The following is a 27207-nucleotide window of genomic DNA, read 5'->3' as shown; positions in this document are numbered from 1 at the left end:
TACTTTATTACATGTTACAGTATTTATGTTATGTTATTACATGTTACTGTTATTGCTATTGTGTTACTGTCTATTGTCTTATCTTCTGTCCTATTTATATACTGTACTGCACCCGAGTGACTAACAAGAAACACTTTTCATTATACTATGCACCTGTGTAAGTTTAATGACAATAAAGTTTAATTTAACTAAAATTCAGATCTTAATGCATCATTTAGTTTCACTCTTGGTTTCAAAATATTAATTTTCTGTAATTTTTTCTTTCAGTTTCACATTGGTTCTGTTCTGTATTTTTAACACTGCACCCATAAACAAAAATTGTGTTTTTAGTGCTTTTGCAACTGTTACGACCCCAAGTGTCTAGGGGTAAAAGGGTGTAAGATTTAGGATAATTTTTGGATGCGGGTGAGTTCTGGTGAGGGACTAGGAAGCGTTACAACTAGTGTTGGTGCAAAAGTGATTATTTTAAGGTGAATAAGTGACTGGTACATAATAGGACACAATAACACACAGTGAAAAGGAACTAGAGTGGTGCCAAAGAAAAGAAAACAACAAACAGAATGGAGATGGCTAAGAAAGTGAGGGAAAGCTAACCTGACTATAAAAGAAAACCCGAAACACAGTCTTTGACGTCTTCAAACACCCTAGCTAACCTTCACTGACTACCCAAAACCATACAAGACAAACGGCACTCACCCATACTAAACTAGTGTTACTAATACAAAAATTAATTACGTGTGTAGAATGTACCCAACAACCTAAACTAACCCTTAACACAAAAGTTCACACAAATACACAAGTGAACTAACAATACAAATAAGGGAAAACGAGAGTAGACACAAGTAACAGGGTACAAAAGAACACAGAGGTTGAACATATAACACGTTAGGGCAAGGTAATGGCAAAATAAACGATAAATACAAACAAACAAAGTAAAAAGAGACAAACACAAATCAACAAAACAACAAAGCCGAAGCTATATGAAAACACACACACATGAAGCGAGACAAAGCCGAAGCAAAACCAAAAGCGGAGCGGAGCCATGTGGGACCAAAGTCAAACAAAAGGCCCCTTCATTCAGAAAACCTCCAACTTATATACTAAATAAGATGCACTCTGATTGGTGGAGATGCTGATTGACGATAATGTCACACGGAAACAATGATCTGTAATGATGGACCAATGGGGGAGGGAGAACAATCAAGATCAGGAAGTGTGGAACATAGCAGTAAAACACACATGGACCACACACTGGGACGTACAGTAACAGCAACTATCAAAATTACTTGGGTGTATCAAATTCAGTCATGAATGTTGAATTGATCAATTAATCAAAAGACCACCAAAAAGGTCACGCATGTATGGGCCTTCTAATTAAATTTTTCAGTGACTAGTTTTCAACATGATCTCTTCTCTGTATTGCAGAATTTACCTTTATACTGATGAGTTAAAAATAAGAAGTAATCATAAAAATAAAGCTGGTTTACACAAACATTGTGGATGCACAATCCAAAGCACTGTAATCTCTGTCAGTTTACAGCCATTATGCTGAATAGTACAAACTATTGCTGTTACATAGTCAGTCATGAAACTGTGGGCATGAAATAAATAATGCAAACAGAATGATTGGGTGTATAGCAAAAAGTATGGAATGTTAATACCTGGGAAGTTAAGGTCAAGATTTAGAACACACTAGTGTGTCCTAATTAAGAATATTGTGCTTATTTTTAGTAAGCATTTCACAGCCATTGAAAGAGTTCAATGAACATCTACTAGTCTCGGGGAATTAACATATACAGGCAGGTTAAGGACACTAAATCCTTTTGGTTTTTAATAAAGGAGATTGAGAGCAGGTTTGATTCAATTATATGATATCTGAAGATGTATAAATACATAGTCAAATAAAAGATATATAGAGAGTTATACGGGGGACTATTTCACACACAGAAGTGAAAGAAAGACATGGGATCACATAAGGAAACCAAAAAGCTTTTTGGAGAGTGGTGGGTATTTGGGACAGACGTACTGTAGCAGCCAGGTTATTGAGACTAAAACTGGGCCCTACTATGAAATGGAGGCATAATGTTATTTTAGGTTCATTTAGCTACTAAACTACCAAAACAGAAAGATGGACCAATTGACTCTTGCTTGCAATCTTTATGACGTTTACAGCTGCTGAATTTATATCTAGATGCTGTCTCCTAGCCAGCAGCCATATCACTCTGCAACTCACAACTGGTACTCACTTAAGCTAAGCAGATGAGAGCCTGTTCAGAACCTGGAGGGGAGATCTCCTGGGAAAAACTAAGGTTGCTGCTAGAAGAGGTGTTAGTGGGGCTAGCAGGGGGTGCTCACCATGTGGGTCCTCATGAGCTAGTATAGTGATGGGGGCACTATACTGTAAACAGCTGCCATCCTGACTCACTATGGTCATTACAAATCCCAAATTTCACATTGGCCCTGACTAATTGTGGCCTCCTAATAATCCCCATCTATAAACAGGCTTGATTAATCTGCTCTCCTTCCCACTGATAGCTGATGTGAGGTGAGTGTTCTGGCACTCCAGGTGGATGCTGCACTTTGGTGGTGGTAGAGGGCAGTCCCCATTACCTGTAAAGTGCTTTGAGTGGAGTGTCCAGAAAAGAGCTATATAACTGTAAGCAATTATTATTATTACTTTATTTTACTAAAGCATATATAGAATTAAAAGTTTCTTTTGGGGCTCAGTATATTTTATATCACTTAAACTCTCTTAAGTCTTTCATTTTTTATTGCAGAGTCCCTCTTTTACAAACTCTTTCAATGTATTTAAAGCCTTTACAGAGCAAAAAATATTTAGTAAGTATTTTTGATAGTAAATGACATAAAATGAAGAGAAAACATTGTGACTGATAATGAAGGACACAACTAAAGGACAGAGCAAGCCTGAACGATTCAGTATAATTGCAGCTCAGATGGGTACAGCCCTTCTTACCTGTGTCTGACTCACATACGAAGAATCAGGAGATGAAGAACATAGGTTGTCTTTCAGGGACCAATAGCAACCTGCTGCAATGCAGACAGCACACCTATATGAAAAAAAAAACAGGAAACTAGTGTCAGGCAGTCTTTCCATACAGTTCAGTTGTAAGATATTGCATACAGTAGCAGCTCTTCAAATGAATTAAAGCAGAAATGCCATTATGTACTAGTGTTTAAAGATGCAAGAGACAATGCAAGAGACAGCATGTTGGTTTGAATTGAATGTCACCACGAACAGAGCAGTTCAATGCAAACAGTAATGGCTCACCTATTAGGTGTGGTGGATGTTCTTCCAATCTCAGAACACTTTTTCAGAGTCCAGTTTTCAACGATATTCACTGTATTTATACGAATGCTTACTTTTACATTGAGACCTTTAAAATGAGAAAAATAAGAGTTTACACTTAACACAAGCTCTGCCAATTACTCCATTTGTCTGTATAGTGCACACAATTGCTGCTCTATGAAAGACAAATGTAATGTTTAACAACCCATTCCATGCCTCACTACCCATCAGTATTGTCCCTATTTCTCAAAAACTTCCCCTTTGCTGCTTCCTGATTTCTAAGCTGCTGTAACATTGCCTTGCTGCTCAGTTGTGCTCTTGAGTAGGATATGAAGCACATCACTCACCTTCCGGAACCAGTCTGTTTTTTGGGAAACTGCAGGAACACCCAAGGAAGACTGGATTTATGCTGGAATTTTCACAAAGGCTCACATTGTCACCATACGTGAAGACACAAGCAAAAGAGGTATTTTGTAAGGAGGCGACATTCAGATGAACCATCACATCCAGTGTAATACCCTGATAAGAAATATACATACAGTATTGACCAAATCTGAATAAAAAACCTTTCATTTTAAGCAAAAAAACAATGCCAAAATATTTTGCTTATTGCCTCTTTGTTTGCCAGTGTGTAGTCATTCAACTGGTAGGAGATCATTTGCTTTAAATTCTCAAAAGGCTCCTCTGGTATGGTGATCCAGGCTGAGTTTGAACACTCGTCATGGAATGTGCATCTAAAATGATCAAAAAAAGAAGAAAGGTGAGAGCTCCTAAATAATATGTTTCTAAGCTAGTGTCACAAAGCGATACATTGAAGGTTCTGTAAGTTGCAAAGATTATTTGATTTGTTATTTTAGATTACATTTTATATTAATATTAGATAGATAGATAGATACTTTATTGATCCCGTGAGGGAAATTGCAGTGCAACAGCAGCTTAACACACACAACACAGCCACAGTGTAACGAATTATATACTAATAGTACAATACATACAATACAATACAAGAGTTACTCACAGTCCGGACACACAAGAGGAAACTAGAACAGAACAGTACACAGAAAATCGTATCACACGTATGAATATAAATATAGATGTAACCATAGATATAAATATAAATATAAATGTATTGCACAGGTCCCTGGCATATATTGCACAAAAGTGGTTGTAAACGGGAAAAAGAAAAAGAAAAAGAAAAAGAAAGAGAACAGATGTAGCAGTAGATGTGTATATGCGTTTAGTCCAGAAACAGGTCACTGTCGCTGTTGCCTCTGCCAAGACGCAAGGTGGATGCGTTGTACAGTCTTATGGCAGACGGCAAGAATGACCTCCTGTAGCGCTCCCTGTCGCACCGTGGATGAATCAGTCTATTGCTGAACGTGCTCTTCATTCCTGCAAGCCTGTCATAGAGGGGATGGGAGAAGTTGTCCATGATGGCCTCTAGTTTGGACATCATTCTCCTCTCAGCCACTACCTCCAAGGGGTCCAGGTCAGACCCAATGACAGAGCTCGCTCTCCTGATGAGCTTGTTCAGCCTTTTGGAATCTACTGCTCTAATCCCAGAGCCCCAGCACACCACTGCGTAGAAAATGGCACTCGCTACCACCGACTGATAAAACATGTGTAGCATCTTACTACACACATTGAAGGACCTGAGCCTCCTCAAGAAGTAAAGTCGGCTCTGTCCGTTCTTAGACCATTCAAGTCTATCGTCGATGTGCACTCCCAGGTACTTGTACGAGTCCACCATCTCCACGCCACTCCCATGGATGTAGACAGGAGTAGGTTTGACCTTTTTCCTCCTGAAATCTACCACCAGTTCCTTTGTCTTTGTAACATTCAGTTCCAAGTGGTTCACCCCACACCACTCCACAAAGCTGCTGACCAGTCCTCTGTACTCCTCCTCCTGCTCACCCTTGATACATCCCACAATTGCAGAGTCATCTGAGAACTTTTGCAGGTGGCATGACTTTGAGTTGTACTTAAAGTCCGAAGTATAGAGGGTGAAGAGGAATGGAGAAAGAACTGTCCCTTGAGGTGCCCCGGTGTTACTCACTACCAGTTCAGACACACAGTTCTGAAGTCTCACGAGACAAGTACTTTCAACCCTTTATTGCAAGCTTGTGTATAAAATAAAATATTTTTCATCATCTGAACTGTTTCAGAAAGGCTGTTCATAAATCTGGTAATCTTTAGAGTCTCTTTAAATCAATAATCAAATTAAACAAAATACAGAATTACACTTTACTGTATGGAAAGTGCCTAGTTTTCTTTATTGTGTTGTGCTTTCAAGCTTGTATTTACCTGTGATCGCTTATGTCTCATATTATTTTATCATCTTTTAAAAATGTTTTAGAAATGTTTTTAGAATTACATTTTGCATTAAGGGGCATTTTTAAAAAAAAAACAGAAATGTAATTTTCAAGAAAGATAAAAAGGACAAAAAACAAATGCGTTCTTTAAGCTGACTTCATACCAGAAGAATTCTTTGAAGTGCTGTATGAAGTATACAGTAATACACGGTATATTGGTATAAAACCTTAAAGTTCCCACGCGTTAAAAGCAAAATTGTACATGACACTTCCTGCCCCATGATAACCTTGTGAGCAATCCTGTGCCTCAAGGCTTTTTGATGCTGTGGGCATCAAAAACAGCTTTACAGCTTGCAGAGAAGGGATTCATAAAAGAGCTTATTTCCCCAATGTCTGTACTGAGGAAAGAAATGTAGAATTCAGACATAATTCACACTTGAAAGACAAACCACCTCGTGCAACTCTGCAACTTCATTTAGCTGAATAGAGCCCCTGAAAAATGTATGACATTGTTGAATAACTGGATATTGAATTTTTATTCCGTGCTAAGGTTGACATATTTTCATGTCAAGTGTGTCCTTTTTCCTAACACCACATTGAAGACTATTCATGCCAAAGTTCGAGGTATAAAAAGCATTCGTATTTGCCTGTGCTACAAAGCTACTGTAAGCCTTGATAAAACAAACTTTTTCACTGCTTTGCTCTCTAAGCGCCTGAATAATAAAATTTATTTCCAACCTACACTGAGCTGCTCTGTGACTTCTTGCATCCCTACAGGAAGAACCTTAAATAACGAAGACATCAAATTCTTAAAAACTGAAAATACATTGAAATACAAACCTGCCCTCAGAAGCACACCACCCACAGTATGGGTCCTGTCCAGCCCAGCAGGTCCTTAGAGCATCAAACCTGCTGCAGTTTGCAACTCTTATTCTTGAGAGCTGCAACATAGACCCAGGAGGGTACAGTTATCAGCCGTGTCCAAAAAAAAAACATACTGTAAATTAAGTTCTTGAACAAAATATGAAAAACTAAAAATTACCTGTTTTTCCAAAGCAATATAAACTTGTTTTTTATCCACTGGATCCAAGATCATTTTAGAAAATACTGCATTATCACCAGGAAATTGATATAAGATATCTGGGCAACCAGATTTTAAGTTCTTGTCCAATACAATCTGAAATACAGAGAAGAATTTGTTATCCTACCACTTAACAGTTTCTATTTTTTTTAATAGACACCCAGTTCACTATTTCTGTAAAATTCAACTCTGCAGTTTATGAATAGGTCACTATTCACTACTTTAAGAAGGCAATATATATTTTTTTAATTTTCAGTTGTATAGTACGGTACATCATACAGTCCTTTATATTGAAATAACTTGGTATTCAATATACAGGGCAGTTACAGTCTTACAATCATCTTCAAGAAAGATAATTTTTTACCCAATTTACATTTGATTCACAGAGTACACTAATGATTATGAACATATGCACTGGACCTGAAAAAACAGCCTTCACTTGTATCATTGTCCAGTATGGATTCAACCCTAATCAGGGGTGTAACCCCGGCATCCTGGCCAAATTTCCCGTTGGCCCTTACCAATCATGGCCTCCTAATAATCCCCCTCTATGAATTGGCTACATTAATCTGCTCTCCTCCCCACTGATATCTGATGTGTGGTGAGCGTTCTGGCGCACTATGGCTGCCGTCGCATCATCCAGGTAGATGCTGCACATTGGTGGTGGTGGAGGGGAGTCCCCATTACCTGTAAAGCGCTTTGAGTGGAGTGTCCAGAAAAGCACTATATAAGTGTAAGCAATTATTATTATTATTATTATTATTATTATTATTATTATTATTATTATAATCAGGAATTGAATCTAGACAGGTTATGATCTTATGGCTCATAAAACCATTCACATGTTAGAAATTCACAGGATATACAGAATCAGCTGTAGAAGTAATGTAAATCTAATTAGAGGAATTGTTATGGATCTTTTGCTTCCCAGAGATTATTTCAAGATTCTATTCCCGTCCTATATAACAGAGAGTGTAGGAAGAGAAACACATCTAATACATTATGTAAACTTTTGCAGTTAGAAGGTAGGTGCTAAAATATTCATCACGGTATTTATCTTCTTATCTCTTAGAGGTTTGACCAACAATATGCTAAAGAATTTCCACATGCTACCATGTCTAATGACATCAAATTTAATTCACTCATCAAACACCATCTTTTGCTTAGCAAATGTACCATCCTGTAGGCATCGCTGCAACAGTTAGGTTTGGTGGATATAACATATTTAAAGCTATAATTCTTTGTCTGATGTATCACAACTGTTATATCAGAAACATTTTTATCACAGTATACAGCAGCAGAAAACAGACTTTCCACAGGATAGAATTATAGACAGATATTTTATGCAGTGTTTTTAAACACGCCTGCAAAGATCGTAAACCTCAATTTTTTTCTGTGACTTTTTTTTGTAAAATTGATTGCATAATGTCACTCTTTCCACAAACCTTGAGTAACTGCCCATCTCCTGTCCCAATGAACAGCACAATCCAGCTGTTCACAGTGGCAGTAGCAACAGATGTCATATTGGGATGGAGAAAAGCTGTTTTAAGTTCTTTTATATGATGACTTTGCACAGTTTTCTGCAGGAAGAGAATTTACAGTAAGATTGGTTATCTGGTATTCCTCCATTTATCTAAGCATATCCACAGCTTCAACTGGCTGCAAAACATTAAATTACATTTTTTTACTAAGCTCGGATTTTAAACAAAAAGACATTCATTAGACACTCTCTTGAATTAAGTTAGTTTTAACTAAGTGTATGAATGAGAAGCAATACAGAGTATATCTGTTTATAGTGAGCATCAAATCAAACTGATTTATTTTTGGACTTCTAAGTGCCGACTGCTCCTACTCATACTGTAAAGTTTAACAGAAAATGGCTATTTTTTGTATTAGATGCACTGATATTTTATTATATTTAAACCATTATGCTGATTTACAAGGTTGATCAACAGGGAGTTTATGGTTAAAATCATAGGCTAGTATCCCGTATGGCCACCAATAGAAGCAATACATGTGTATTATACAGCTCCAACAATGCGTTGTGCCAGGTTGCAGATGCTGATCTTGTGGGACTGTATCTCAGTCATCTCCAGTGTCCTTTCTCTGGTCTCCAAGGTCTAGATGCCACATGCCACCCCGGCCCATCCCACACGTCTTCAAAGGGGCTCATACTGGCAAGTAGAGCACCCATGACATTAACATTCTCATTCTCATCTCACAAGACGAAAGCTGTTGTTACACAAAGGAGAGCGAGGATGTGCACTCTCATTGCGGAAACATGTCACAAAGGGATTAGTCCACAGGGAGGGCAGCAGGTAACATCCCAGGACTGGAATGAATGAAGCACCATCTAATCTGGTTTCCATCAATCACACCACCCAGCGTGGGAGCTGAACTCGGTGTGTGAGAGACTGTACTGAAGGTTTTCCTCAGCTTTGAAAAATGAACTACTTTCTCTTGCTTAGGCACTGATAATGCAATATGATGGGCGATACTCTTTGTATAAAGTGTTTTACAACTGAATTTAACTGTGTATCAATCATACATTCTTCATGCACAGTTCCCAAAGATGTTTATCTCATTAATTTCTAGGAAACATTAGTTTTTGTGACGTTTTAGAACCTACAGTATGATTGCTTAATGTTTAATGTTTACGATATTGCATTAGATTCAAGTTATAAAGTTCCTCCCTTCGTTCTTTAAGCTCTGAGACTGGAACTGAATCATTTCCTGTGTTGACTCCCTTGACTTGGGTCTCAAATTGCCTTGCTGAGCCATACTTGCAATATGCTGTGGAGACTAGGAAAGAGTATGTTCTCCCTGTCTGCTACAGCTAGTACAAAATAAAACAGAAACATCTAAGTAAATGATGGACATCAAGTATTTTGAAAGCAAGATCTTCCACTCAGATGTGGGTCTTGTATGAATTAAGCATATAACATCCAAGTATGTTTAGGGTAGGGTAACAAATACAAGTTCTGTACATGCCTGGATGGCTATCATTATGGCTAGCACAACTGCATGAGGAGACCTCAAGAGCAACAGCATCTAAGGTGATGTCAACATGGAAGGGAAAGACATCATCAGCAACTAGATAACAGTGGGCTGAAGAGCATACTTCAGGATAGTGATATCCATCCAATTCAAAGTGCAAAGCCAACCAGGTCAACAACTACAGATCAACTGATGGCAAATTTCTACCCAGGGAACAAGCAACTAGGTTTAATAAAAAATTATCCACCAAGAACTCCACAGACTGGGACACCACGGTCTAGTTGTGGTGCACATACAGCTCATCACGCCTGACGTGCAGGTTTGTGAGTCCAGTGCCGCAAAGAGCACAGGCAATGGACAACCAAGCAATGGAGAAGTGAGATAGTCAGATGTGCATCACATCTGGCACCACAAGTACTTGTGCAGCATCCAGGTGGATGCTGCACATTGGTGGTGGTGGAGGGGAGACCCCATTACCTGTAAAGCGCTTTGAGTGGAGTGTCCAGAAAAGCTCTATATAAGTGTAAGCTATTATTATTATTATTATTATTATTATTATTATTATTATTATTATTATTATTATTATTATTATTATTATTATTATTATTATTATTACTTGTGTGGTGCCAACCTAAAGAACTCTACTGCCTTAAGCACTAGGTTCCAAAGTGAAGGATTCTGATGGTTCAATAATGTTGTCATTTCCTGTCATGGTGTGAGTTAACTCATTACCTTAGAAGGCAAGGTCAATGCTAATTACTACTTAACGGTACTGAGGGATCATCTTCTTTCCATGTTGCAGCACTTCTTTCCCGCCTGGAGGAGTGTCTTCCAGAATGACAGTGCCTCTATTCACAGATCAACTGTGGTCACCCAGTGATCTGATGAGCATGATAATGATGTTATCCATATGTCATGCCCTTTTCAGTCACCAGATCCGAACCCAGTTGAGTATTTCCTGTATGTGATGTTTCGGAACTATGCTTCAGACAGGATTTTCCACCCCCATTCAACCAAGCCTAATTGACTTTCCCATGGGAAAATGGTGCTGTATCCCTCCATCAAACTCTCAGATGCTAGCAGAATCTCTGCAACAGTGCATATACAGTACAGTACAGTGAAGTGAACTGGACTCATCTGGTGGTCCAAAGCCCTAATATCTGTGACTTTACGTCACTGTGTCAATTGCTAGTCCACTATTTGTATGTACCAGTGGCATGGCAAAACTGATAGATAAATTCAATTTTATTATGAACAAAATCAATTTCTGAGCAAAACCTCCTCTCCCTTGTTTTTCACAAGCATTGTAAATTCTGCTGTATTTAATCCATTTTTCCTCAAAGGCATTGCATGACAGGTAAACCCAAACAACACAGTTCAGTATTTCTTTGTTCATTTACAATAGGAATTTTCATATTTCATTGTATTTGCATATTTTCATTTTCACATGTACAGCATGTATTTGCAAGCATTCGTTTAAAATGAATGCATCAGTTCACTACAGTTAATTTAATTCAATTAATACAGTTAATATTTCCCTGCTTTCCAAATCAAAGGACAATACTACTCACCTCAGTACATTCACTGGAGCACAAATCCTCGTCTTTGTCACTGTCTACATTGGTCCACGGCGTGATGTTGAAGATGGCGAGCGCGGTGTTCTCTGGATTACTACTTCTAGCTGTGAAAACACCAGCCAACAGCACTGGGGGTCCGCGATTAATCAGAGAAGAGGAGAGCAGCACCGTCCTGTTTTTATCCCCGCAGCAGAGAAGGGTAGCTCCTCTTAAAGATTCCAAACTTTTTTGCTTGTCATCTTCGTTTTTCATCCAAAGTATTCGAACTCTTTCACTGTTTGTTTTCAAATTCATAATTACATAAATACTATTTTGAAACTGGAAACCGTCCACAAAATCTACATGTAGGACTGTGGCTTTTTCATTTTTTTCAGTCAATTTAATGTATGGTGAAGAACTGCTTCCTATATAAGAAAATATTCCTCCCCCCCCATCCTTCATGTTCCTTAGCGTTATCAGGTGTTTTTCATACTTACAATCCGTTTCATCTCCGTGCACTGCCCCAACTGTCAGGTACGTTATGTTTGACTTCGTTTTTATCAGAAATCCTAGAGCAGACTTGTCAGGGTAGATAGGAACGATGGTCACGTTTTCAAAATAAATTGCTTTTGAAATATTATTTAGATCGAACACTTCGCAACCACCACATTCCGTGCTGCTTCCACAAGCGATTAACGTGCTGTTTTCTTCATAAACTACTAAAAGCTTTATCCTGTTGGGGTCTTTTACTCCCGGGACCTTCCTCTTTACTTCACAGTGTAAACTGTAGTTCATTTGATAGATGCAGTTATCAGTAGCCACGTACAATTTATTTCTCCCAATAGCTATGTTATTGATTTCTTTATCAAATCTGTACGTTTCATGACCATGACCAAAATCTTGACATGCGATAATAACAATACAGCAGAAAATGTATAGCGTCATTTTAGCTTTTCCACAAGTAAATTATTGAGTGATCACGAACGAAAACCCGGGCTGCTCCGTTTTTGCCTGTCCCATGATAGCAGATTGGTGTTTCAGGCTGCGTGTTTTATGAAGAGAATTTAATCAGTTCCTTTTTTTGTCTCCAAGGCATCGAAGAAACTTCCGCAAATCTCAAGCTAAGCGAACTGCGTTGATTCTTTACTTTTCACTATCACCTGGTGTTCTACATTAGTCATTGCAGTATAATTTGTTTGCATTTTATTCTGCTTTTGCCACTTTGTCCGTTATAAGCCACAAAGGAAGATGGCACTTTCTAATGTCTAGACGTTATATATGTTATTAAAAATAAATACATTTAAATTCTTTCTGATAAATTCTTTAAGTTAGGAACGGCTTTGATTCATTTTTCTGTACCCGAGATGGCATGGAAATCACTTTCCTATGGGTATATCACTTACTTTCAACACTTGCTGTACGTCTGTTGAAGTGCATAATAACTTGGAAATGTGTGTTATATGTAGCCGTTGTTAAACCAAGAACATAGTTGTATCATCTGTATATATTATTGTCATTGTTGTGTCTGCCACAGAGCTCGGCTGTGATGCAACACCTTTCTCTGGATAGTCATACTCCTATTTATGGAAAATGAGCCTCATTGAACCTGTCAACTTGACTATGAAGAACTTTGTAGGGCTAAGAGGACAATGTGTTTCCATGCTCTGTGTTGTGCCCCCGTTTGTGAGTATTCTTCAAGGCTGTTTGTGACCTAGAACTGCCTGGGAAAGGTTATTGGAATGCACCCCCAAATAAATGCACAAAATCCCCTGTCCCATTCCCTGATAGACACACAGTGGAGATCTCTGGGTGCTTCTGTTTAATTACAGGGTTCAAGGACCAAAGAGGTTTTATTGGGAGTGCTCTGCTCCATGTCTAGCCTGCTTACAGAAAGTTAACAGGAATAATCACAACCTGTCCTCACCATGCTGGTACTGTACTTCTTGTTCTGTGACACCCAGGGGTAATGACCACTCACAATGTACAAGTATAATGTACAGTAAAGGAACAACTAATAGGTTTATTCCATGCTGAAACAAAAGAAGAAAGAGAACACAACGTTTCGGCCGTGGAGCCTTCTTCAGGTGCTCACACCTGAAGAAGGCTCCACGGCCTGAAGAAGGCTTCACAACCGAAACATTTTGTTATCTTTCTTCTTTTTTTTCAGCATGGAATAAACCTATTTCTTGTTCCTTTGCAGCTTACGCATGCTGACACAGCTACCCACCTGAACTAATGTACAGTACTGTATGTGCACTACAATATTGGTCAGTAGTGTGTGTGTCATTAATGAATTAATGAATTAATGAATACTATAATCTAGCATTGTAGAGAGGGACAGGTTTGGTGACTTTCCTGATCTTGGTAACAATTCTAAAAGTGACAGAAGACATACAACCTTCTTTATCCAGGGACCTTCTCGGCTTGTGTGTTATACTGCAAAAGGATAGTGCTGGCTCACGCACTCCACGTGTTGCCTGAAATGCTTTGCAACAGCAACAGAAAGTGCTGAGTAACATTTTCCTATCCGTACATGGGACTGATCAAAATTTCTAATATAATTCCACACCCATGTGCTTTTGAAGTACAAAATGCTTTGCAGTCAGCAAGATACTGACTTTATGGCATGAACTTCCTGTCTGTTGTGGAAAACCAAGAAGTAGAACTTGGGGACCTAAATAACAGAGGTATACAGAATTATTTTATTAAACATCATATGTCTCATTGATACACTACTTAGCCACCTAATGTTTCAATTGGAGGGAATGACTTTTAGAAAAGTCAAGTATGCCTTTTCATCAGAAGAAATTTACATGTAACTTCTCTTCTCTCATAAGCCATTCAGTACCTACAGTAACTGAAAGCTGAAGAGGATGATACCATTACAAGATATGAAATAAGAGCTGCTGGACAGATCACCATCTCATCTGTTCAGTTATGTGTAGCAACTGACTCCCAAACATTTCCAACAGAAGAAGCAAAGACCATTGAAAATAATGAAGTACTGAAGGATCCGACCAAAAGAGAATGTTTTTAAGAACGCATTAGGGAAAAGATCAGAAGTCTCAAACAGGAACAGAAGTGTACATACAGTACCACATGGGACAACCTCTAGGCAAATATCTCCAATGCCTGAAATCTCAACATTATACCATAAAAAGCTATCCCTCCAACAAGCAGAGACAGAGATTCAATGGAAATCTTATGTCACAAAGAACAAGCAGTACAAAGGAAATTAATCAATATCTGTAGTTTTTTCACATCTACAAGAACTGCTTCCTGTCCCAGCGCTCAAAGACCTGTTAAAATCCTAAGTAATGGAAGGCAATCAATGTCCTTCAGAAGATGCAGTTTGAAGAATTCACTGTCAACGATACTACTGTACTGTATATAGTTCAGGTGGGTAGCTATAGTATTATTATGCATCAAGATGTTGTGAATGCAGTAGGCCTCACTAATGGATTTCCTTATAGAGACCTTTGAAATACAAAAAGAAGTCCAAAAGAAGGCAGTGCCAGCTCAATTTTCAATATATTCTAAATGGCATGCTCCAATGGTAAATTATTAAATCTCCAACCATTCTGGTCCAAAGCTAAAACCACCCCAGCTTCTGTTATTGTGCTCCACTATACTGATGATACTGCTGTATGAATCTTGATAGAAATGGATCTCCAGAAAATTGTCAACACATTTACCAGAACTTAGGAGATGATGGGACTTAGACTTAACATTCAGAACGCCACAAATCTCCATCAGTGTGATTCATTGATGGATTGAAATGATATGCTAAAATCAAAGACAAAGAAACCCTTTTTCATCCCCTGGAGATTAAAGCTCTTGACTGGACCAGATGGAGGAATAATATCTGGGGAAGAGCCCCGGACTTTGAGGCACAAAGTTGTCAAAGGTAGCAAAGAAAGATCATTAAAGAGAGATCACCATGACCTTATTGAGCAATACATGACCAGATATCTCTCAAGATAACACTTTCTCAACCTGCCAGAGAGTGTGCAGGTCCCATATTGATCTGATCACTCACCTTTGGGTTCATGAAAGATAATCATCCTAACCATGTGGGATAGACAAAGAATGAATCGTACTCATTAGCTTATACATTAAATTTATGATAAAATGCTTAAAAATAATGTTCAGTATTTGAAAAGTGAAAAGTGTGTAAAAAACATACAAAACGAGAGAAGGCCTTTAAGTTATTAGTACTGAAGTGTTAGAAATGGTTCCGAAAAAGGTGGTGGGATCCTATGCGATACTAGCCAAAGATTGAGTGGAGAGGTTTTAGTGAGCGGAGCCAGGTTTACTTCCCCAAGTCGCGTAGACAGTATTCGTGGTTGAGGTCAAGTGTGGGTCAAAAAGCCAAAAGCACAGGACAATGGATTTCTTAGATGGAAAAGTCGAAGTAAAGGTAGCTCGGTGAGGGTTAACTCAATACTGAGTGTGGGAGTGTAGGTGAGTAGCCCTTAAGTAGTGAATGTCGAGAGGCGTGGAGTGATGCAGGATGAGGGACATGGTTGGGTAAATAGGTTGTGTGTCGGCATTGTGGGAAGTCACCTGGGCTTGTGACTGATTAGTGAGATCCGTGACATGTAGCTAACTGATCCGAGATTCTTATCCAGAACGTTTTTTAAAAAGCCAGTGTATTATGTGATACCACTGAGGGGCGGTCATCAAACGGGTTATGTCAAAAGCAGGTCACAAGACAAAACACACCCATGGCATATTTTATTTTAAACAACAAATAAAATAATAAACTAAAGTAAGTCTTAACTCATGAATCAAGCATCTACCTCAATTATTCATAGGTAGGAACTGTAGGTCCCTTTTCAGGCCATAAAGGCCCATGGGGAATGGGGGCCAAGGGCCACCATTTTTCTTGGCTATCCAACACTGGAAGTGGAGGTGATGTGGTCAGCATCATGCTCTGGCCACCCTATTTCCCCCAGAAGGATTAACCCCCAGTACTCATTTGGAAAGCAGGTTGAGTGGCCCTGGGAGCTGTCTGAAAGGAATTAGAGCAAGCTACATCACATGCCTCTACCTGGGATTGAACCCAGGACCTTCCAGTCAGGAGGTAGACACCCTTGACATTAGAGCTACCAGAGCTCCTCTAATTAGCTCTCGCTAAAATAAATAAATAATTGTCTGGCAGCTTCCACCACAGTTCACAACTTTTTCAATTCATAGCAGAATCTCTCTCTAAGGGATCGGCAGTTGACTTATATTGTCTGGAAAAGAGTAGGCACCTGTGCCCTGTTCCATGCATTAAGTCATGCCTCCATTTTGTATTCCAGTTTCATTATGTGGCTATCTTGGTACAGTTAAAACCTTAAAAAATCCATGAAGTGCACAGGAAAATACTGCCCATTGACTATACAAACCTTAGCAGCATTACAATTATCTTTGACTACCATGTTTCACCATGGCTGACAACTGTGTTTCAGACTCCCACATCCTTTTATGTAAAACAGGTTTCTCCTCTTTTTAGTTTCAAGTGTACTATTCTGCTTGTTTCCATTGTGTCTTTTCACAGTCTCCACTTGTGTACAGTTGTTCTTTTTAAATGTTGACCCTAAAAAAGTCCTTCAAACCAGTTCCAAAGGGGTTGTTTATAGTTACAAAAAGTCTAACTAGAAAATAGAGCACTTAAAAGTCTCCATTTAAATTATGTAGTTTTAACTGTGCAGTTTAAATTGTCTAGGGATCAAAAAGTCACTGTAAACACGTGACTTTATAGGGAGTTTTTCAAGCTTAGTGTTTTATCATTTTATATTTATAGTTTATGCTTCTGTCACTTGTATGGAATACTTTGCACTTGTTGTTTCTGTATGAGCTCATGCAGTGAGTATTTAGTTCAACTGCTACTTGGTTGTGGTCAATTATCCTTTCATGTTTCTGTTAGAGATGCTACTATTTTGCATATATGTGGGTGTGTATTTAGGGTCGTTCTTCCCTCTGGTTCTGTTTGGGGAATTGAAAAAAGGGGGGGATGTGAAACACTCTGTTCTGACAATATATGGTAGGAGCTAGGAGAGGAATATTGCATTAAATGACGTAAACCAGTACTTTTACTGCCATCTTCTGGTGAAGGCTGAATAGTACAACACAGTGAAAGCCAGAGGTGGCAGATATCCACGCTCCTTTTGCATTACAAGAGATGCTCTCAACATACAGCATCCAGTTACTGTGCCAGGAAGTCCAGGCTGTGAGGAACTTGATTCAGGTTCAAATAAGAAACAAATGCAAGATAACTGCTTTAAAATGTTCACTGCAAAGGTTAAAGAGCCTCAAAGTCCCTGCAATTATTCTCCATTTAATGCATTAATATATGACTAGCCAAACGTTTTTCAGAATTTTAGACATATCTAATACAGTGCATCTGTTTAGGTTGTCACAGGGGAAAGAATAGAGATCATCTATTTGACAAAGATCTGGTGGTTAAAATGTTAAATTTTCCAAAACATGATATACAATACTTCCAATGTACCTATTCTAAGCATCTAATTTGAATTGTAAGACTGAAAAAAAAATACCTCTGCACATTAAGTGTGAATCACTGAGAAATCTTTTCAAATAGACAAATACTAAAATGGGTTTAATCACAGGGAAACTATATGAGTTCATTTGCGGGGGCATCGTCACCCCTCCCAGCAGAAAGGAGATGCTGAAACATGGGGTAAAGATGATCACTCAGCACCATTAATTAGTAGAGTGTACCCAAACCATGCAAGGAGAATGCACCCCACAACATTACAGAATCATTAAAACCCACCAGAACTGTTGGAACCAAGCACTCAAGGCTTAAGTTTTTTAGGCTGGCTCCTTTCTTGTACCTTACTCGCTTGTCTGTCAAGAACACAGTGCAGAATGATTCATCGGACCATCTCGCTTTTCTCCACTGCTCTGGAACATTTTGATTGTGCTCTTTGCAGCGCTAGACTCACACACCTTTAGCCCGACTGTGGTATCCCAGGAGCTCTCGGTGGACTGTTTAAGATGAAACTGCCTGCTTGCACTGTCAATTGGCCTGCAGTTGTTCAGCTTCTTTGCTTCACACTTTGAATGAATGCACAGATACCATGAACCTAGATACTCCACACTGTCACCCTTTGCTGCTGATGTCTGTACCTTACAGTACCACGCTGACATCACCTTAAATATTGCTGCTCCTGATTGGTAAGTTGAGCTGTCTTGTTAACAGAAGCTCCTGTCAACCCCGCCTCAATATTATCCATCTTTCAGTGTTACTAAGGTCTATCAGCATTTTATATATGGCCCTAAGAACATGTTACAGGGCTCAGTGCGCTGAATGAGTTACAGACGTGTCATCACCCCTTCTGAAAAATAGACACTGTGACTCTCCTATAGCAAATGACGTGGTCTTTAGGCGTGGGGGAGTTTTCTATTGTCAAGGGAGTTGCACTGTGCAGGTTTGGACAGGTGACTAGGATTGAATCCATGAAGGTCAGAGAGAGAAGAAAGAAGAACTTGTCAGACATGCTTGGATGTTATTTGCTTAATTAACACATTAGCCACACCTGTGTGGAAATCCTTGCTTTCAATATACTCTGTGTCAGTCATTTCCATTTTTTTGTCCACCACCTGTTTTATACCAGTGAAATGATTTCTAAGAGTAACTGTGAAACATTTATTATGTAAATCCACCACATTGTATGCAGACACATATTTAATTAGAGGCAAAGACAAGATAGGAAAGGCCAAATGGAGAGTAATAGCTGAGGCAAGGGTACTGTTGTACAGTACATGTGGTCTAAGGTAAGGTGTAGTGTGATGAAAGGTGAGCTAAAGAAGGGCTAGTCTGCCTCCTGGTGTGGGTCTGAGGGACATCAGGACAACAGTGCTGGAGCACATCACAATACAGATATGCATACCTGCAGGCCTTGCCAGTCCAAAGCATCAATGGTACATTTAGAAGGGAGGAAAAAGTTAATTTGCATACCAGCAAGTATTACAAAATATAGGAGGTTTGTTTTTTCCCAGTGAACGCCTGCCACTAGGAACACACTCACATGGCAACCTTTTTACCCTTAAAAGGACTAGAAGGAGAAAAAGGATATACTGTACAGTATGCGAGTTAGCGTTATCTGCTTGCTTTAAGTCGGCAGCAAAGAAGACGTGCAATACCGACCACCGCCAGCAAAGCGCGCCATCGCACTATCAGGATGGAAGCGCCTTGGTCTCTCTCCAGGGAATCCCATTAGCGAATTTAGGAGAAGAAAATGCTCACGTGGAATATCCACTCTCATTTCTTTACACTTAGGAGAGTGCAAAGAGGCAGCACAAGGAAAACACAGGCGTGAGATTTAATAGAAGGTAATTAACCGAGAGCTTAAACGAATCTGAGGAGAGCGCTTCCTCCCTAGTGTAAATGAAGACCTGAGATCTGCGTTTCTCAGGAAAGCTGCGTCGTCCTACTTTCAGGTATCCCGCTTTGTTTATTCATTTCTTGGAACGGAGATGTTGACCTACGTTAGAGGGCAAAGCCATTAAGTACCACGACAACCAAAACGAATCTAGTCTAACACGCTGTTGATTGAAAATTGCTGCGCTAACCATTACAGAGTTCTTTGTAATGAGTCTTGTTAAACACTGCTACTTAAAAGCCTTCGACAGATCAGATGGATGGGCGTTGCACAATTTTTCAGTATTTCACATTTAGATGCACAGCGGATAAACCCCTTTAAAATACCCTATATCCTTTAAAAATACGGTACAGGTGTCCAAAACCAGATTTATATCTACAATAGGTCCATTTCAATCTTTGAGCCGCTGATTTTAAGTATTTCTGCCTAATCTTTTGGTGCATTAACTTTTCACAGCTGTGAATTCACATCATTGCTGTACATTTTTGTACCATTGCCCTTCAAGAATAAAGATTATTTGTAGTTAATGAAAAATAATGTACTTTTAAGCACATATTGGCTGAAGTATTTGTAATAATCGATTCCCCCTTAACTACCATCTGTACTAAAAGATCCTAACAATGCAAATTCCATAAATGTATTTTGCAGAATTGTTACGTAAACCCTACTCTAATTGTGTAAAACTAGATTCTATTTCCTGTCAATCCAAGAGAATTGAAAGGAAGCTGAAGCACCGAGGAGTGAGATGGTGAAATGGCCTCAATGTTTGCCAGTTCTCAAATTACTGAAATCCATTTTGCATGCCCATTGCAGCTTGCTACAAATTGCATACACAACGAATAATATTTTTTTTTAACATTTAAACGTTTATCGATGATACAAATTCAAGCCGGCAAACTCCTATCACCACCTCCTCGCGGTGCCGGCTGGATACAACGATTCGTTGGAACTAACGGTGAAGGTCTCTGATGGCAGGCGGAGCGACGCGCCGGTTGGAGTATTCTCAGTCGCATTTAATGGCAATGTCAGCTCAAAGATTTGGTTCAAACCACCAAATGGAGACAGGCGTCCCGACAAGCGGACCCTGCTGATGCGGGATTAACGCTAGGATGAAGAAGAAGATGATACAAATTCAAATCTGGTCCTGAATATTTTAATATGATAACCACACTATTCCTCCACACTTGACAGCCACCTACAAAGCTCAGAAGATACAGTAAATTATTGTGAAGGTGTTCAAGAAGAGTCCAGTCTTGCTGTGGTAACATATGGGGGACCAGAATGAGTGTTAACACTACCTGTTTCCTAACAAGGCCTACCAGATGAGAAATGGCGCTGGCCAACCATTAAGGTGACGTTCCAAAATGTACCATTCCATGCAATTGTCAGTCAGGGTGTCCTGCAGGTGAATTGGTGAATATTATTTTAGTGGTGTTGGTCTGTACACAATGTAACAAGCATCACGAGATCTTGCACTAACTGAATTACAAAAAGTGTCATGCACTGTTGTGTTTATTGCACACTTGTCACGAATTCAGAAACAATACAGAAAAAAGTTTTCCACAGACCAAAGCATTTCACAGACAAAATAATTACCTGTTTCTCAGTATGATTACTTATTCTGGATTGGTCTTCTCTACCAATGCTATCTATTGTGCCTCTGTATTCCTTGTACTGTATATGTCTGTAATTATTTGTGTCTTTAGTTCAGTACACCTTGTTTGGAACGACCTGGTGTATCAGGGAGATACTGTAGCAGGTAAACCCCTCTGTTGTGAGTTAACAACCTCTCTCGTGACTGTGCTGTTGTGTTTGTATTGACCATAGACTGCCAGTAAGGTAGAAACGCAATGTAAAAAACGGTTTCAAATGAGAGGAGGCCATTTGTTCCATAAAGATTGTTTGTTTTTTTATTAGCAAATCTATCCAAGATTCTAATTCAAACATTTCCCAGAAAGAAGTGATAATACCCGTGTTGACAACATTACTGGATAGTTTGTTCTACACTCAATAACCCTTTAAGTATGGACGTGCATACTGTTCTTGGATGTTAAGTGCACTACTTTCCACTTCTTCCAGTTCAGGTTTCAGCTATTGACTCTGAAGAAGTCCACTGGGTTAATAATAACTTGATTATGAATATTTTAACCAAATTACCTCATACTCCTCTTTGTTCAAAAATAAATAGATGCAGCTCTTTTAGCCTGTGAGTATACAGTAGGTAATTCCTTTGGGTCTTCAAATTTGCCTGTTCACTCTTATCTGGGCTAATTCCAGAGCACTAATTCTTTTTTGATAAATTGCTACTGGTCTGAGGACCTTATTCTTACATATGCAGGTTACTGAAAATGTTAAATACTAAAGTGATAAGAAGGACAGAAAGTTAAATGATTTTGATGAGTTAATCATCATGGTAACCACAATTGTGCACAGTGTTCTGTTTACATTTTCAAAATAGTACATGTTGTTGAGTTCTTGGTGAGTGGAAATAATATTAAAATGTTCTGTTTTATGTTAGGTTGAAAGGTTTCCGATTATGTCCTAGACACTTTATCATCTCCATTACTGTTCTTTTGCTATTATAACAGTGAAAAAAACTATTTTATCTTTATCCTCGGCTTTTCTAATATGTTTTTGTACCTCTACTTATAGTTCATTATATTATTTATTTAAACTGTGTCCTGTTCTTTTTCATAATATTATATTATGATAATCCTTTTATCATGTGTTTTCTTTCTCCAGACTTTTTTCTTAATAGATTTACTGAACAGTGGCCCAGTGTTTAGTGTTGCTGCCTCCCAGCCCTGGGTTCAATTCTGGCCCTGAATTGCTGCATGCAGTTTGTATGTTCTCCCCATGTTCATGTAGGTTTCCTCCGGGTGCTCCAGTTTCCTGCCAGTCCAAAGCCATTCTGGTAAATAATTAGCTTCTGGGAAAATTGATGCTGGTTTTGGAGTGTGTGTGTCTGTATGTTTTCTGTGATGGACTGGCATCCAGTCCATGGTGTACCTCCCTTTCACCTTACTGCCTGCCAGGATAGACTCTGACTCTTCTGAATTGGATAAAGTAGTTAGAAAATGTATGGATGAATTTATTAAGTTGTTTGGGCCACAACTACCTAGACTTTTATTTGCTCACACATTTAGAATAAAACTGGCAGTCTTCAAGGAGAATTTCTTTAAACTGTTGCTGTCCGTTTGCTATGGATTCCACAGCTATCCTGTCCCTTTCTACTTCTCTTAAAGCTCTGTCTCATTGCTTTGTAGACCTCCTGTATACAGTAAATGTTTGCTTTGGACTCTTACCCGTGTAAGAATAGTGTACTGTATGTACTATCATCGCAGTTCTGCTTTTGCGTTTCCAAACAATCAAGATGGAGTAAGGAAAACTAGATTAGGCTTTCCTTCTTGTGGTCATTCAGACAGACTGAGTAAAATGGTCATTGTTATCAATGTCAACCTTTTCAGTTTCATCTGCTAAGATCCTGGCATAACTTCCTCATCTGTGAGAGGAACGTTAAAATCTCCCATATTAACAACTACTTCTTTTACATACAATGATTTCTGTGATCTGTAAAATATTTCTAACTGTCGCTGGATTGTTTTGTTTTGTAGATACTAGGACTCTCAATTCTTAACCTCTATATCCTGAATGTTTGTTTTCATGTATAGTATATTGTTCCACCTCCATGTTTCTTTCATTCCTGTTTCATTTCAGACTGCTATATATCAACGCTGTATTCATCATGATCACTCTTGGTTGCCCATGATTCAGTGAGTGAGATTACATTGCATTACCAAAATATGGTAGCATCTGTTTCTTGTATCTTGTTCAGAATATTCCTAGAATTTAGGTATAAGGCCTGAATTACTTGGTCCTTTGACTGTTTTTCCCTTTCAGTTCTCTTTTTTTGGCTGTACTCCCTGTGTATCTCTCTGGCAGGTTTTCTTTGGATTCTCTCCCCCCTTCCATTGCAGTTTAAATCTTTTTGGATTTCTCTGTAGATCCTCGTGCAGTGCTGATGGATTAACACGGTGCAGGTAGAATTCCTGAGACAAATTGCTGATTTAGTCCTGCTCTTCGATTTCTCACTAAGGTCACTGAATGTGTAAAGTTTGGAAAGACTGCCATTTCCTGGATGTCTGCTGCTCATGTCAGGACAAACAACAATTACAACCCGGGTATAATGCATTTAGAAAAAGAGCTGGGGTTTCTTTCATTGGTCTACACTTTGCTAGAAACAAGAGCAACATGAGCAACATGCATAAGTGCTACAGTGCTAATTATTTACTTCAATGAATCAAGTTAGGGGAAGCATGGCGGTGAGGTGGTTATTGCTGCTGCTTCACAGATCCAGGGTTTGATACTGTGCTTTGCATCTTTCTTGCTCAGTCTGAGCGTTCTCGCTGTGTTGGTGTGGGCTTCCTCCTTCTGCCCAGAGATACAGTATATTGGATATGTTTGCATAGCTATTCTACATGATACCTTTTATCCTTGGCCCTGAGACAGACTGATGCCCCATGACCCTCAGCACTATAAAGGGCACTCTGATTAGTGAAGGATCAGATGAGTTATTTTTTGGCATTTAGAGGGGCCTACAAAGATCTACTGCTGTCTGAGCACCGAAGCATTGCTTTAGAGTTTGCTGTTTAGGTCCTTGCAATCTAAAATTAATTAGGTTTTCTATTGATAAAAGTAATCAGAAGTTTAAGACCAGATCAACTTTTAAACATATTCACAACAGATGGCTTTTAATTATTATTAAGCCAGCACATTTTTATTCTGCCAAAATTCTATATCCCACGAATGGACAGAAAATGGTCAATTATTTAATTTAGCCATAAGGAAGGACCGTTATTTTTTCCACTTTTCAGACAAAGTCCTTAACAGACCTTGCAGTATAAATGGTACTACCTAACTTCATATTCCAGCCTCCCAGGAAATGTCACAATTCCCAGAAAAAAAAGCACAGTGGGCTTGCTCAGCATACCTTGTGCATATTTAATTTTCTGGTGCACTCATTCACGTATCGTGGTGTTCACCCCATTGGGTTATAATATGTGTTTTAGAAGACATTGCTGGCAGTTCATTTGTGTTTGTGTGCTTTTTGTAATAAGGTATTTAGATGTTTTTTTTTCTGCATATTACTGTATATGAAGATTACAAAACTGAACAATACTAAGTATCCAAAGATTTGCTACAGTGGGAGTTGAATATTCCGCTTCATTTTTAATTTCATGCTGTGAAACAGAGCAGTGTTCAGAGAACTCTGCTTATTTCCCAGAAGGTCTCCCAGAAAGCTGCGTACTTAAATGCACTCTTCTGCTAAAACGGTTTTCAAATTACATTGGATCCATTTACATAAATCAATTTTGCTTTTAAATGTTACGTCTGATGCGAGACTGATTTATTTCTTCTTTAGAGTTATTTAGAAAGAACTGATTAGCAAGTTCAGTATGTTCTCCAGAATGAATGGTACAGTATGTGATAAAGAGTAACACAGTAGTACAAAAGACTTATGGAAATTTAATAAGCCTGAGAATCGACACAAACTAATATCACTGGACACAACTGAAAATGAAGTGGCACAAAAGTGAAGGTTAAACAGGTTAAACATATGATTAAGGAGTTTACCAATCTGTTCTTTACTAAAATCCTTTACATATAGCTACTAAGTACACATAACATATTATATACTGTATATTAATTTTTAACAGTCTTTTATCAACATAAAAATATCTTGTTAGACAGTTTTGAATTAGTCACACTTTACATCCCTTTGCTGGACCAAATATTTCTTTCACTCAGTATGCGAGGTGTATAAAAAGCACATCATGAATCAAAAAAAGCTCAAACGCTCCTTGTGTATGGAGGGTAAAGGGTTGTTTTAGGAATGGGGGAAGTAAATGCATGGTTTCCTGAGAGTAAAGCCACTTGAAGAGACTGCATCTGACTTATTTTTCGCATTACAACAGCTCCAGAACACAAAGTGCACAGGATATCTACAGTATACTAATTAGATAATGGAGCAATCACCGTTGATATTTCTGATATTGTTGTGATCTAGCAGTGAGCGGCCCGTTAAGAGAAATGGTATGATAAGACAGATGAGGACCAAGTAATGGTTAGTTCCGCACTTATAAGTAGGGAAAAAAACCATGTATACAGTATACGTACTTGGAATTAACGTTTAACATTTACTTGTTCCTTTGCAGCCAACACACACGGACACGGATCCCTACTTGAATCTCATGATAGGTTTTGGAGCAGTCTTCTAGAAGAGGCAACACCAAGTTGATCAAATACTCTTGTTTGGAACCTTTCTCATGCCTTTTATATTCTTGTATAGTCTAAGAATCTCCCTCTCATTCAGTTTCTTGCACATGGTACACACATTAATGATAACTGGAATAAATGCCTACCAACTGGTGTTATAAGTAAAGCAGCTCAACCAATTTACTATTACTTTAGTCAAGATTAGCTTGAATAAATAACAATATTGCTGATTTTCACAGATTTGTATATCCAGGAGTAAAGAATAAATACAATTTTAAAAAGGTCAGATGTGAGGATGGTATTTTTTAAAGGTATTTTTCTAAAATGTCCAAAATATAAAATCGTTTGATAATAGTGAATATAATGAAATTTCACTGACAAACAGATCTGTATGGAAACCACAGTCTGCTACAAAATAAACAATGGGTTCCTCGTTAAAACAGAACAGAACACAGGGTTTTTCAGCACAAGCCAATTTGTTTTAATTGCATTAGATGCCTTAACATTTTTCTTGGAGCGAGATTAATGAGCAATTGTTATTTTATTCTGTGTCCTTGTTTTTAAGCGTTTCTGGCATTTGTTGAGATTTGCTGCTAAATAAAGACATCACGAGAGAAATAAAACACTTAAACACTAATTCAAAACGTCATGATGTTACAGTATGTGGAATATTTTAGAATGAATGCTGGAGGCTTCCTTTAAATATCAAACACATTTTGTGAGTGGAATACTTGAGCTGTGATCTCAAGACACAGTAAAGGCAACTGTTATATTAAAGACGTTCAGATCATCGACATTTTGGAATTTCTAGGTTTTTTCATCTGCAGCCATCGCCTTGTTTATCATGACACCTTTCAGTCACATAGGTAAACACAGACTCACACAGCATTCCCTGAAACTATATGTTAACATGCTTTGTTAAATAAATTTGCACAGCAAAGCAGAGCTGAAAACACACATTGGAAGACCATTTGCACATACAATACCCCGTTCCTACAAGTATGTACACAATAGTGGCTGTTTGCCAAGCCAAAGACTGCTGCTTCTCCACCCTTCATCTTAAACAATCCTTTGCACAGCTGAGTAACACCACCAAATCTGTCTCACATCAGAGACTGCTAATGGTGTTGAACTCTAAACTGGAAGGCTCATCCTGCTTCCTGGTGGGAGGTGAGCAATTAGAGCCTGGATAAATTGTCTCTTATATATTCAGTGTGACTTTTTGGCATTTATGATGTTGGTGTTGACCGGTTTATTATAGCAGCCTTCTGGAGATTTCATC

General features: G+C 38.6%; 1 protein-coding gene and 1 long non-coding RNA gene across 4 annotated transcripts in view; one reads left to right on the top strand and one right to left on the bottom strand.

The window, feature by feature from the left end:
- plxnc1 (plexin C1) overlaps nt 1-12342 on the bottom strand; it is a 50837-nt gene extending 38495 nt beyond the window's left edge. Inside the window, exons 1-9 of one of the 3 annotated variants that reach the window (XM_088645227.1) lie at nt 11751-12337; nt 11269-11378; nt 8146-8280; nt 6662-6796; nt 6460-6560; nt 3921-4041; nt 3655-3826; nt 3290-3395; nt 2975-3068 (exon numbers count right to left, since the gene is read on the bottom strand). In XM_088645227.1, coding sequence (XP_088501353.1) covers nt 2975-3068; nt 3290-3395; nt 3655-3826; nt 3921-4041; nt 6460-6560; nt 6662-6796; nt 8146-8280; nt 11269-11378; nt 11751-12198 — 1422 coding nt within the window. In that variant the 5' untranslated portion in view covers nt 12199-12337. Of the gene's footprint in view, nt 1-2974; nt 3069-3289; nt 3396-3654; nt 3827-3920; nt 4042-6459; nt 6561-6661; nt 6797-8145; nt 8281-11268 lie in introns of all 3 variants that reach the window. The other 2 variants (XM_088645228.1, XM_088645226.1) reach the window with 2 other exon arrangements.
- The window catches only part of LOC148655088 (uncharacterized), a 36579-nt gene continuing 21074 nt past the window's right edge, over nt 11703-27207 (top strand). Inside the window, exon 1 of the long non-coding RNA XR_015941183.1 lies at nt 11703-11787. This is a non-coding gene — a long non-coding RNA (uncharacterized LOC148655088). The remainder of the gene's footprint in view (nt 11788-27207) is intronic.

This window comes from Lepisosteus platostomus, chromosome 9 (genome assembly GCF_059453375.1).
Source record: "Lepisosteus platostomus isolate fLepPlt1 chromosome 9, fLepPlt1.hap1, whole genome shotgun sequence".
NCBI classification, from domain to species: domain Eukaryota; kingdom Metazoa; phylum Chordata; class Actinopteri; order Semionotiformes; family Lepisosteidae; genus Lepisosteus; species Lepisosteus platostomus.
Note: the sequence above shows the minus strand (reverse complement) of the source record. Positions and strands in the feature narration are given on the sequence as shown.